At 45.4% G+C, this 13,564-nt stretch overlaps 1 protein-coding gene across 1 annotated transcript in view; it reads right to left on the reverse strand.

Moving 5' to 3' along the window:
• The window catches only part of CNTLN (centlein), a 1,263,565-nt gene that overhangs the window by 533,247 nt on the left and 716,754 nt on the right, over positions 1 to 13,564 (reverse strand). Inside the window, exon 16 of the mRNA XM_069239496.1 lies at positions 5,517 to 6,046. Coding sequence (XP_069095597.1) covers positions 5,517 to 6,046 — 530 coding nt within the window. The remainder of the gene's footprint in view (positions 1 to 5,516; positions 6,047 to 13,564) is intronic.

The raw sequence follows: 13,564 nt of genomic DNA on the forward strand, positions 1-13,564 counted from the left end.
GAGCATTTCTTTGCACTAAAAACTTGTTGTGCCCTTCAATCCACGTCTGGCTAGGTTTAGTTGACAGCTCCTTGTGCATTCACTCAGACACACCCCAAACACAGGGTACTCAGCCTCACTTGCATACATCTGCATTTTGAATGGGTCTTCCTGGGCTGGGAGGGTGGAGGGCCTGCCCTCACACAAAGGACTGCCACACCCCCTACTGGGACTCTGGCAGACAGGATTGAGCTGAAAGGGAACTTGTTGCATTTCTTAGAGACTCTTTGAAATCACCCCCACTTCAAAGGCACAACTTAGTATAAAACAGGGCCTCTGCCCTACCTCATCAGACACTTGCTGGAGAAGAAACCTGAACCAGAAACTACATCCTGCCAAGAAGAACTGCCTGGCTGCTCAAAGGACTCACCTGTCTGCTTTCTCCAAAGGACTGCTGTCTTGCTGTTGCCCTGCTGCCTTGCTGAACTCTTGTCTGGCTGTGAAAGTGCTCTCCAAGGGCTTGGATAGAGCTTGCCTCCTGTTCCTTGAAGTCTCAGGACCAAAAAGACTTCTTCCTTTCACGTGGACGCTCCGTGCGCCGAAAATTTCGACGCACAGCTTGTTTCGCGGCGAGAAAAACGCCGCACACCGACGCTGATCAACGCGACGCCCTCGGGACGATCGAGACTTCGACGCACAACCTCGCAAGGACAAAGCCGCCCGACTTCCAAGGAGAAATCGACGCGACGCCTACCGTGAGTGCGAAACTTTGACGCACGGCCTCGCAAGGACAACGCCGCCCGACTTCCAAGGAGAAATCGACGCGACGCCTGCCGTGAGACCAAAATTTCGACGCACGGCCTCGCAAGGACAACGCCGCCCGACTTCCAAGGAGAAATCGACGCGACGCCTACCGTGAGATCGAAACTTCGACGCGCAGCCCCGCAGAACGACGTGCAGCCGGAAAATAAGCAGGAGAATCCACGCACAGACCCGGGGCATCTGGTAATCCCCGCGATCCACAAAAAGAGACTGTCTGCGCGCCGGAAAACGACGCCCGACTTCCCCGCGTGGAAAAGAACGACGCAAGTCTGTGTGTGCTGAGGAGAAATCGACGCACACACCCCTTTTTCCCCGCATCTCTTCTCCTGTGGCCCTCTGAGGAGATTTCCCACCAGAAACCAGGTACTCTGTGCTTGAAAGACACTTTATTGCTTTTTAAAGACTTAAAGACTCTTAATATCACTTTTCAGTGATATCCTTACAAATTCGTATTGCAACTTTGATCGTTTTGACCTACAATTACCCAGATAAATATTCTATATTTTTCTAAACACTGTGTGGTGTATTTTTGTGGTGTTATACTATGGTGTTGTATGATTTATTGCACAAATGCTTTACACATTGCCTTCTAAGTTAAGCCTGACTGCTCGTGCCAAGCTACCGGAGGGTGAGCACAGGCTGATTTTGGATTGTGTGTGACTTACCCTGACTAGAGTGAGGGTTCTTGCTTGGACAGAGGGCAACCTAACTGCCAACCAAAAACCCCATTTCTAACAGTCCAACACTATAGTAGACTTAACAAACCAAAAGAAAATACATCTTAGTTTAGGCTAGCAGGGCACATTATTCATGGACACTTTACAGACTATATTGTGTAGAGGAGCAAAAATATAACACTTGATATGAGATCACGATAGAGTAGGTAAAATGATAAGTGCTCTGGGGCTACTGTAGGGCAATTGGATGCACTTTTAAAAAACTGAACTATTAAATAAAAATGCAGGACGTTTCAAAAGAACAATGCATGCAGACTATGGTTCTGGTGTGCAAAGGTGTGTGGTACGTTGCGAAGGATGTGGGTCTGTTAAAAGTAATAAGTCCACAATCTCCCTTTACTGGGAAGCAAGTGTCCTTTTCTTGCACTTGACTGAGTATCATCTGTGCTCTGGAACAAAAAAACTAAGGGAAATTCATGCATGACTCCTCAAAGCATGAATTCACGTTTGCCCCACCTCCTCCTACCCCACCCAAGACCTTGGCTTTCCATGGATGATTGGGACCAGCATGGAGCAGGAGCCACACAGCCTGCTCCTGTGGGGATCAGCGACCCCATGTTGGAACTTCAGATCCCTGCCAGCAACTCTCCACAAAAATAAGATAACAAAAGCGGTTTTCTGTAGCCTACTGTGCCGGTTTTGATGGGGAACTTTATATTTTACTCCTGGGGGCTAGTTCTGCTTCTTGAAGAGGAATTTTAGGCTGCAGGCCTGTGACATTTTATAGTTTTTGGGGTGCTGAATTTTACTGCTCTTCCTCCTCACAAAATTCTCCAGTCAAGGTGCTAAGCACTTCTACTGCATCTGAGGCCTTTTTAAGCAGTACCCAAGGATCCCAAGGCAGAAGTCATCTCCGTCTGCACCCTGCCAGTCTGCTTTGGCCACTTGCAGTGCACCTTTGTCAGCAACCGTCAGCCCCTCTCCTTTTGGAGGACAAGTTTTTGCAGGACTAGTCCACAGAAGATACAGGGCAATCCCCAAGGTCCACACAGCAGCTCTATTTCTTTACAGTCCCCCAGCAGGTGTACAGGAGCCAGCTCTACTAACCCTGGAGAAACAAGGCCTTGTCTCTGGGTGTCAACTGAAGTCAGAAGTCCTTGGGTCCATCCTTGCAACAGGGCAAAGGTGTCTTCTCTCGTCCAGCATGGCATTCCTCTAGTGTTGCTTCCTCCAGATTGAGACTGTTCTCCCTTGTGCAGGGTTTTTTAAGTTAGAGGTGGAGAGTTCCAGAAGCTAGGCACCTTTGCTCAATCCTAGGATGACAACATTGTTCTACTCCTGCCCCAACCTTAATGCACAGCATTGTGGGATTTTCCACAAAAGAACCTTTAAGTGGTCTGTTGAAGGACCTTATCTGAAAGCCTATGTCCTATACCTTAACTGGCACAGTTGCCTTGTCCCTTCCCTCTAAATCTTCAAAGTAGAGCCCCTCCTGTCACTGGCTGGCTGCAGAGTACGGTCTACTCTGTTTCTATTGGGTTGAGCCTTCCGAGGCCAGGTGCAGTTAGAAAACTAGGAGTGCAGGCACATGGATATTAATGTCACATCTGCCCTCTGGCTCTATCTTAGTATGTTGACCTAGTCTCTAAACATAACTATGGCGAAACTGTAGTTTGGTGCAGATTTTGTGTATTTTGTACTGTACAGTGAAGCAAGCATTTTTCAGAAAACCACGACAGATACCCCTATTAACAATATGAATGTCCTCCTATATTATTTATAAGGTCTTGTCATGTCATTGCCAATTTATGAAGGGTCCCCTCTGTGCCCAACTACCAGCTGAGTTAGATGACAGTCTCACAGACTCAGCCCACGATTGTGTGCATGTTCACTTGCAACCAGCTCAGAGTCTCTTATCCTAGCTGCACAGCACCGGACCTTATCCCAAAATGTGCTCACGGATGGTTAACACTCCCATACCATTTCAACAGAGCGTATAGTAATTGTGACTCATTCAGAGCAAAAAACAGGTAGACCCTTAAGATGAAATGGATCTGAACCCTTTTCTCATATTGCAAATATATAAAATAGTTTGTATTTAGTTAGGCAAGCTGAAAATTAAAATAAAGATGCAAAGACTAATCTGGAATTCTACAGTACTCGGACAACATAGGCAAAGAAAAAGCAAATATAGTCTTGTTCATAGTGTAACGACAAGAGTACTAGTAAATTCAGTAAGGGATCAGGAGGGCAAGAGATGTTTGCAACAGAACTTCCAAATGCCATTACCCAATGGTCTCATGGGTCTTGCTCACTATCACAACAGGATTACATCCAGAGCATGTTGTGTGTTTTATCAAGAGTGTGTTAACGATTCTGAGGGTAGGTGTGTGCAGCGAAGGGCGCCCTCAAGAACAAACCGCTACTTCCCAAAACTTTAACAAAGTTTCTCTATCTGGTGATTTATAAATCCATTAACATGATATACAATGAAATCCTTCTTCTCAAGGATCACTGGCACACTATGGTGTGGGCTAACAGACATTTCAAATGTTATCGACTGTGAATGTGAGCTGCAGTTGCACTGGGAGCACATGAAGACACCTTAATCAGGGGATTACACACAGCCACACAGTTCCGGACAAGGGCCATAGACCACACGGTAATTCGAGGGCTCAAACATTCAGTGAATCCTACTGATTACGATACATGATGTATGGGGTAGGAGGTGCAATTAATTACCCGATTCAATTAGTTCTTCTTGTAATCGGTTATCCCGGCTGCTCTAGTCCCAGTGGCATGAAAACTATGAGAGATCACTCACTAGTTGGGGGCAAAGAAACGGTCCTGTCAGGGAAGCAGTCGATGCATGCGAATCCATTTGAGAGGCATCACCTTTGTTTGCCTTTCCTTAAGGTACCAACACAGAGATTGCGCTAAAAATGTATGTGACCAAAGCAGCTTACAAACTGGCAGAACACTAGGCCAGAGGACTGCATCTACCGCAGGCAAAAGGCGTTTGCAGTCCTAATGGTGACCTGCTTGTCTGGAGTCATTCAAGGAGCATGTCTGCAAAATAAAAACTGCAGCTTCTGTTACTTTTCGGCCTGGAACATATGACATACATTTTCTACATATTACTAAATGGAACATTTTTCAAGTACAAGTGGAACTGGCTTTCGTCTAGAAAAACTTCATTTAAAAATTGTATGGGGTCTAATCGTGATAAAGGGTTAGAATAAAAACTGCGAAAAGTTCGCATTTCTATCCCAGTAATAAAGCAGTGCGCGCGCAAAGGAACATTTTCATACAAATGATCTTCCTTTAAGAAAAAACAAGTTTGGTAAATTACCTTAAAAGCTCACATTATGAAGGAAAACGTTTAGCTGCCGAAAGTGAGAAACACAACAGCAGGCCCTCACTGAATGCAGGCTGGCGTGCGGGAAACAGATTTTTAACTACTGTTCAATTAACGGCAGAACAATGACTGTGCATAAAACATACACGAAATAATTAGCGTGGATGGTTCTTAATTTAAAGGATGTTAAACAGCTTGTAGACATCTGGTAGCAAGCTGAAATAGGTCATTCAAAATTTATCTAACTAAATTAAGGGGGGAAAACTGTTTCTCTTCCCGGATTGGCATGTCACAAGATAACTAAATGGACTTCGTTGACTTGCCTGGGAATCCTTAGCTGTCAGTGGTGAATATGCTAAGGGCCAGCAAATTAAATCAACCTGCCAAACTGTCAATTTCAAGCCCCGTGACTGCATGAAAATAGCATCACTGGAAGAAATCAAGCATCACCTTCTTTTGGGTTTCTTGGCACCTATTCAAATACTCGTACAGTTGTGACTAATTTTGCATGCAAATTTCAGTCAATAAGCGCAGAACAAGGCATCCCAAGGTATTTCAAAGGATCTGACAGTATTTTTGCTGAATACCAAATCGACAGTAGCTGAGATTCAATCTCCATTTTAAGTGTTTTGCATATGCACATTGCCCCATCCACGGGGCAGAGTTAATGAGAGCCGTACCTGTCTGCGCTCACATCCTCCCAGCCGTCTTGATTGAAGTTCTCAAACACACCGCTCATAACCTTGATGGACTGATTGAGAAACGCTTGATAACGTCTCCGAGAGCCCATTCTCTTCGCTGGTTTGGCTTTAGCGAAGGACCCCGCAGCTTTACGGTTGCTTTTCCCCTTGGTGGCTTTCGTAATGGCAGCCTTGGCGGCATCCATGGTGAGCTGCAACATTTGCATCTGCCTCAACAATTTGCCATTCTCTAATCGTAACTCGTTAATGCTTGATGATTTTTTCTTTAGCTTCGCGACTTCCTTCTCCAACTCGCAGGTTGTAACTTCCAGTTTCTCTTTGGCTTTCATAATTTCAACGTTGGCCTTCTGCAGTTCCTCCGATTCACGCTCCCATGATTCGACATCTTTTTTAAGTCGCTTGACTGATGCTCTCAGAGACTGCTTTTCATTGGTTAGCTCTTCATTTGCTTGCCTAAGTTTCTTGGACTCTCTCTCAAAATCCTTTAACCTTCTTTCCAACTGGCCAACCTAAATTAAGTAAATACAATACTCAGTTAAATGTGGTATTTGTAACAGGAAAAAACGAACGGCTACGTGGTTTAACACTTTTAAAATGTGGTATTACAGGAATTCAATTAACTAAAGAATCCGCAGCATTAAGCACAATATGCGTTTTTTTATCAGTGTTCCCTTTAAAGTTTGGCATTTTCGGGAGCCTGTTCAGATGGCTGGAATTTCTAAACAATTGAACTGAATCGTATTTTAAAAATTCGGGCACCGCTAAAGCACTGCAGGCAGAAGATGCAGGCACACATATTTACAAACACACACTATACAGACGACACGCTTCGTAAAATGAATAAATACAATGTATAACTCACTACTACATTCGCTCACAAAAGGAACATGTTAAAACACAGGTCACCATGCACACAAACTTTGTGGCTCACGCTTGAGATAATTCAGAACCAACAAGTCTCTTCAGTCCGCCAGTACAGAACTATGAGGCCCTGTTCACAAATGTAAAGTCGGTCGCAAACCTAATTTACCTTTTTTTCGAACCTGTCCGAGTTATCAAATGTATTCATGCCAGGCGTAAATACATTTACTACTGCGCCTTTCTCTGCTACCAGTATGGGGAAATCAGCAGGAGAAAATCCTAATCAAGCGGCAGGAAGTGGGCATTTCCAAGGTATTCTGCACCTCTTAAGTTCGGGAAAGCCCACAAACATATATGTCTGTGGGCATTCTCAACTTTTCTCCAACCCCTTTCCACTTTGGAAATGATGAAAGATTTACTCTTGTTACCGGCTAGGTAAGGGATCACTATCCCGAGACTTGCAGAAGGTTTACTGGAAGGGCTTTCTCCATGGAAAGAAAGGCTTTCCCCCATGGAGAAAAAAGGTGCCTTGACACAGGAGGCTCCACTACCCTTGTGCTGACTTCTCAGCTCTGCACAGTGAGAATAGCAGCCCTTGGGAGAAGTCGTCTGGAAATCCATGACTAGCACAGTTTAGCATTTTTACTTCTGCAGATGTTTGTGAATAGCAAAAAAAAAAAAAAAAATGCCACAAAAAAAAACATGTTTGAGGCACTAACCTACGTTCATGGCACTAACTCACCGGGGATGGAATATAGTATTCACCAACTTTTGCTTCTTATAACTACATCTTTCAGCAGATTATTCAAACTTACGAATAGGTCCCGAAGTAAGTCTCCGAAAGGTGGCATTAAGTGATACCGATTAACCAAGGAAGTCTTTGAACACAACCTTCGAAAAGTATGTAATACTGCGCATGTGTGAGGTATCTGGCAGTGATCATTAGCAAAGCTATTAGCATTAGATCACCACGGGGATGTCAACCAGAGATGTGGTATCAACCATGGCCCTATTGGAGTGAGTAACTAATGCCAGCCAGAGGACCTAACATGGCAAGGTATGTCAGAGCTCAATGCAAAGTATAGTACAGTGCGTTTGGTCACTGCTTTGCCCTTCTTGGATCAGGCAAAGTTCAATAAGACCTGATCATCCACTTTACCCTATTGAATGCAGTCTGCATATACAGATACCACACATCTTGGGTCCAGTCTGTGCAGCTGCTCTGGAAAAGAGGGATGGAAGCCAAAGAGATTTACTCTTGTGAAAAGCGGATACCACATTTGGTGGAAAAGGTGGACTAATGCAAGGCACCAGTTTACCCTGAAAGAATTCTGTAAAAGTGGTCAAAGTGAAAAGGCCTGAAGTCTCCCACCTTCTAGGCTGAAGTCCCAGACAGATAAACAGTTTCCAGAAATAAAAGTTGAACAGGAACTGTGTGTGTATTGGCTCAAATGGGGTTGTCGTGAGTAAATTCAACATAACTTTCAAAAGTATGCTATAGGCATTTGTAACCAAAGTACTGTGTGGCAGATATATTATGTCTTAAATTTTGGATACAAAAATATCACACTGAGACAATAGTATGATATGGATACCCAATGGGAATTTTTTTTTTTTTTTAAACGATATTTAGGGCACAATATTTATGTTGAACAAGATTTTTGTTAACAATTTTCTGACATTAACTGGTTCAAATTCCTCTGGCGCAGATTGAACAGAAGGAGAGAAAGCAAATGCCGTAAACATTTCAGAAAACATGCCATTAGTGGCAACTAAAACATAGAAGGCTGGTCAAGGAGAAGCCACATAGGACAGATAGAGCTGAAAATCTTTTATAATAAAAGGTTCTGCTGGGCAAGAGAGAGGCATGACTAAAATGGGATCAAACCTTGTGCAGAGGAGATGGCATAACGACCAGACCTGCAGATTTTGGGACTGGTGAACCAGTTCAAGTCTCGGCATCAGCCCAACATTCTGTGCTCCTCGGCAAATCACGTTATCTCCCCGTACCAAAAACACAAAAATGAATGTGTCCTTGTATAATGTAACTGGTGCCCACGTAAAGCGCTCTGATACCTTCAGGCCGAGCCCGCACTACATAAAATTACAAAAAGAAAAAAAATAATCCGACTCATACCACTTCTAAACTTATTACAGTAAACTGCAAAAATAGATTTAGTGATAGGTTTCCTGGCAGGCAACATTATGTTCACAACTTCAGACAGTGAGCAAATGGAATCTAGTTGGCACTGCTCATTCTTCACACATGCAGCCTCAGCATTTTGTGGCTAAGGAGGAGTACTTGACCATTCAGCTGCAAAAGCAGCACCATCCTGTGTGGTAGAGGAAGAGGTAGAAGGATGATGAATGCTAACAGATCAACATGGTAAATTCGCTTTGCAGAGTCTGAGGCAATCAGGAACATTTGTGCTTGATGTTCCTTCACGATTTTCGCTCGCTCTAAGTTAAGTTAGTGGAAATGCTTTCAGCAGATCCTGTGACCAATTGAACCTTAACACACTCCCCAGGGAACCATTTAAATAGACGTGTATGGCACGAAATTACTGACTCTTCCTTCTTCACAGCTATGGTAAAGAGATCCACACATGGACACCCCAGTCTTGGGAAGATCATGCCCCGGTGGCATTCTCACTCTTGAGCCTCTAAGGAGAGGAGATTCAGAGCATCCCCTCTCAAACAGAGAACATTTAACGTGGGCATGTGTTGTAATCGCGGCTGCAAGAGAAGATGATCTTGCAGAGATTGGTTGTGGAAGGACGCATTCACTTCCATATGTGTTTGCAAATAGGCATTGTTTGTACATTTCCGTATCACAGCAGGAGCTTAGCACAAGTGTCCCCCTCCTCGCTCCATAAGATACTATAAGCAATAAAGTTACATAAAGCCACATTGCAGGGGCGGGGGTTAGACACATGGACCAGATGCTGAAGGAGGATGCTGAAGGGCTGAGTACCGACGACTGATTTAATGACACAATGAGCTACGGGGAAAACTTATTCAAGGCTTGGCATGAATACACTTAGTAAACTGATGCAGTCATTCAGGATGAATGGATTAAACTATTACAGACATATTGGGTAGAGAACAGACAAGTATTTTAAGGATCTGTGATGAAATATGATTTCGGCTTTCTTATTCTTTGCTCTAATTTGCATATTATCTTCTGAGTTGTTGGTAAAATTCGTGATCATTCTGATACACGTTTTATGCAGTTAAACGCTGCATAATAAATAACTATATAATTATGAAATACTAACCATTGTGTGTGCATACTTATTCGGGGTAGAAGCTGAGAGATCCATTTTAGCATCAGCTTTCAATAGAATGTTTGTTCTTTCTCTGACACTTTTGTCTGATTTGTAACACTTCCCATTAAATAAAGCATAGCTCACTATAGAAGGGATAAGACACCAACCAGTTCGCCTTTCCTCTGAAAAGGGCACATTTCCTTTTGTGGGTAAAGGAAGGGGGGGCAGGTTTCTAAGGAACTGCCTCCTTGGCATGGCTACCCCCTGACATTTTGCCTTTTGTTGATGCCAGTTATGATTGAAAGTGTGCTGGGACCCTGCTAACCAGGCCCCAGCACCAGTGTTCTTTCCCTAAACTGTACCATTGTTCCCACAATTGGCACAGCCCTGGCACCCAGATAACTCCATTGTAAATGGTACCCCCGGTACCAAGAGCCCTGATGCCAGGGACGGTCTCTAAGGGCTGCAGCATGTCTTATGCCACCATGGGGACCCACTCACTCAGCACATATACCCTGCCTCACAGCTTGTGTGCGCTGGCTGGTAGAAAATGACTAAGTCGACATGGCACTCCCCTCAGAGTGCCATACCCACCCTCACACTGCCTGTGGCATAGGTAAGTCACCCCTCTAGCAGGCTTTACTGCCCAAACGCAGGGTGCACTATACCACAGGTGAGGGCATATATGCATGAACACTATGCCCCTACAGAGTCTAAGCAAGCCTTATACATTGTAAGTGCAGGGTAGCCATAAAGAGTATATGGTCTGGGAGTTTGTCAAACACGAACTCCACAGTTGCATAATGGCTACACTGATATCTGGGAAGTCTGGTATCAAACTTCTCAGCACAATACATGCACACTGATGCTAGTGTGGAATTTATTGTAAAATTCACCCAGAGGGCATCTTAAAGATGCCCCCTGAATACCAGTCCAACTCCTAGTGCTAGGCTGACCAGTTTCTGCCAGCCTGCTACAACCAGACGAGTTTCTGACCACATGGGGAGAGTGTCTGTCACTCTGTGGCCAGGAACAAAGCCTGTACTGGGTGGAGGTGCTTCTCACCTCCCCTTGCAGGAACTTTAACACCTGGCGGTGAGCCTCGAAGGCTCATGCCTTTTGTTACAGCACCCCAGGGCATCCCAGCTAGTGGAGATGCCCACCCCTCCTGACACTGCCCCCACATTTGGTGGCAAGGCTGGAGGAGATAATTAGAAAAACGAGGAGGAGTCACCCACCAGTCAGGACAGCCCCTAAGGTGTCCTGAGCTGAGGTGACCCCTGCCTTTAGAAATCCTCCATCTTGAGATTGGAGGATTCCCCGAATAGGAATAGGGATGTGCCCCATCCCCTCAGAGAGGAGGCACAAAGAGGGTGTAGCCACCCTCCAGGACAGTAACCATTGGCTACTGCCCTCCTGACCTAAATACACCCCTAAATCTAGTATTAAGGGGCACCCCAGGAAATCAGATTCCTGCAACCTACAAGAAGAAGAAGGACTGATGACCTGAAAGCCCTGCAGATAGGACAGAGACGACAACTGACTTGGCTTGTCTCCAGACTCAAAGAACCTGCACAGCGACGCATCCGACAGGGACCAGAGACCTCCGAAGCCTCAGAGGACTGCCCTGAACCCGAAGGACCAAGAAACTCCTGAGAACAGCAGCACTGTTCAAAAACAGCAACAACTTTGTTACTTTCTTGCAACTGTCAAAGACCTCACACTTCCTGCAGGAAGCGTGAGACTTCACCAGACGCCCCCGGCTCGAGCCCTAGAGAACCAACACTACAGGGAGGACTCCCAGGCCACTGTGACCTCGTGAGTAACCTGAGACGACCCCCCTAGCGACGCATGCAGAGGGGATCCAGAGGCCCCCGCGACTGCCTGGAACAAAGAACCCGACACCTGGACCAAGCACTGCACCCGCAGCCCCCATGACCAGAAGGAACTGAACTCCAGTGCAGGAGTGACCATCAGGCGACCCTCTGCCTAGTCCAGTCGGTGGCTGGCCCGAGAAGCCCCCTTGTGCCCTGCCTGCACCGCTAAAGAGATTCCCCCGGGTCCCTCTATTGATTCCTATTGAAAACCCGACGCCTGCTAAGCACACTGCACTCGGCCGCCCCTGTGCCACTGAGGGTGTGTTTTGTTTGCCTACTTGTGTCCCCCTCCCCAGTGCTCTACAAAACCCCCTGGTCTGCCCTCCAAAGACGCAGTTACTTACCTGTTGGCAGACTGGAACCAGAGCACCCATGTTCTCCATAGACACCTATGTGTATTGGGCCCTCCTTTGACCACTGCACCTGACCGGCCCTGTGTTGCTGGTGGGGTGATTTTGGGGTTGCCTTGAACCCCCAATGGTGGGCTGCCTATGCCCAGGAACTTGAACTTGTAAGTGCCTTACTTACCTGAAAAACTAACCAATACTTACCTCCCCCAGGAACTGTTGATTTTTGCACTGTGTCCCCTTTTAAAATAGCTTATTGCCATTTTTACTAAAACTGTGTATATTACTGCTCTAATTCAAAGTTCCTTACTTACCTCTGTGGCGTACCTTGTATTTTATGTATTTACTTCAAATCTTGAATCTTGTGTTTCTAAAATAAATTACAAAAACTATTGGCCTGGAGTTAAGTCTTTGAGTGTGTTTTCCTCATTTATTGCCTGTGTGTGTACAACAAATGCTTAACACTACCCTCTGATAAACCTACTGCTCAACCACACTATCACAAAATAGAGCATTAGAATTATCTAATTTTGCCACTATCTTACCTCTAAAGGGAACCCTTGGACTCTGTGCACACTATCTCTCACTTTGAGATAGTATATACAGAGCCAACTTCCTATAGGGGTTCTAAGAGGTGTGACCCCAATAAGTCTGGGATGAAAAGGGCACTACATACCCCTATCTCTTTGGGTAAAGGGCACTGGTGGTGTTCTTGAAGGAACTTGAACTGTGCCCCCTGAAATGTTTGGATGGAAAGTGTTGGACCTGGCCCTTTTACAGGGTCATTCCCCAGACTTTTTGCATTTTGCCTCCTTATTTTCTGACCTTTGTTGGCTGACGTTTTGACTCTGAGCACTTTTTCACTGCCAAATAGTGCTAAAGTGCATGTGCTCTCCCTTACAAAATTGGTATGATTGGCTTATACCTAATTGGCATATTTAATTTACCTATAAGTCCCTTGTAAAGTGGTATCCCTATACCCAGGGCCTGTAAATTAAATGCTACTAGTGGGCCTGCAGCGCTGCTTGAGCCACCCACTGAAGTAGCCTGTCAAACCTATCTAAGGCTTGCTAACGCAGGGCCTGTGTGTGCAGTTTTCTGCCCCAGGGACCTGGCATCTAAATTTACTTGCCAGGCCCAAAACTCCCCTTCTACTACATGTAAGTCACCCCTAAGGTACGTCCTAGCTAGCCCTTTGGGCAGGGTGCCATGTATGTAGAAGGCAGGACATGCGCCATGTTGCGTGGCCTGTCCTGGAAGTGACAAACAGCCTAACTTGGTGTCTCACTGCTGTGAGTGCTGCCTTCTCATAGGATTACATTGGAAATGCCCTGCCTTATGAGTAAGGGGTACTGTCTGATTTATCAGGGGTAGCGTAGGCATGTTTGGTGTGGTTGTGATAGTGGGAAGAAATGCTGTTTACTGGTGTAGGTGTATTTTTCATTACTATCACAGAAATGCCACTTCTAGAAAGTGCGCATTTATCTGTGTTTATGACTTTGGTGTGTTGCAGCTTGCCTCCAATCCATGTCTGGGTAGACTGACAGTTGGGGCTTTGTGCATACTTTTCAGACAGCCTGAAAACAGGGAGAGTGGAGGTGTCACAGAGGTGCATCTACATATTGTAAAGCCTTCTTGGGCTGAGAGAAGGGAGAGGTGGGTCACACCTTCAG

Source organism: Pleurodeles waltl, chromosome 1_2, assembly GCF_031143425.1.
Source record: "Pleurodeles waltl isolate 20211129_DDA chromosome 1_2, aPleWal1.hap1.20221129, whole genome shotgun sequence".
Classification (NCBI taxonomy): domain Eukaryota; kingdom Metazoa; phylum Chordata; class Amphibia; order Caudata; family Salamandridae; genus Pleurodeles; species Pleurodeles waltl.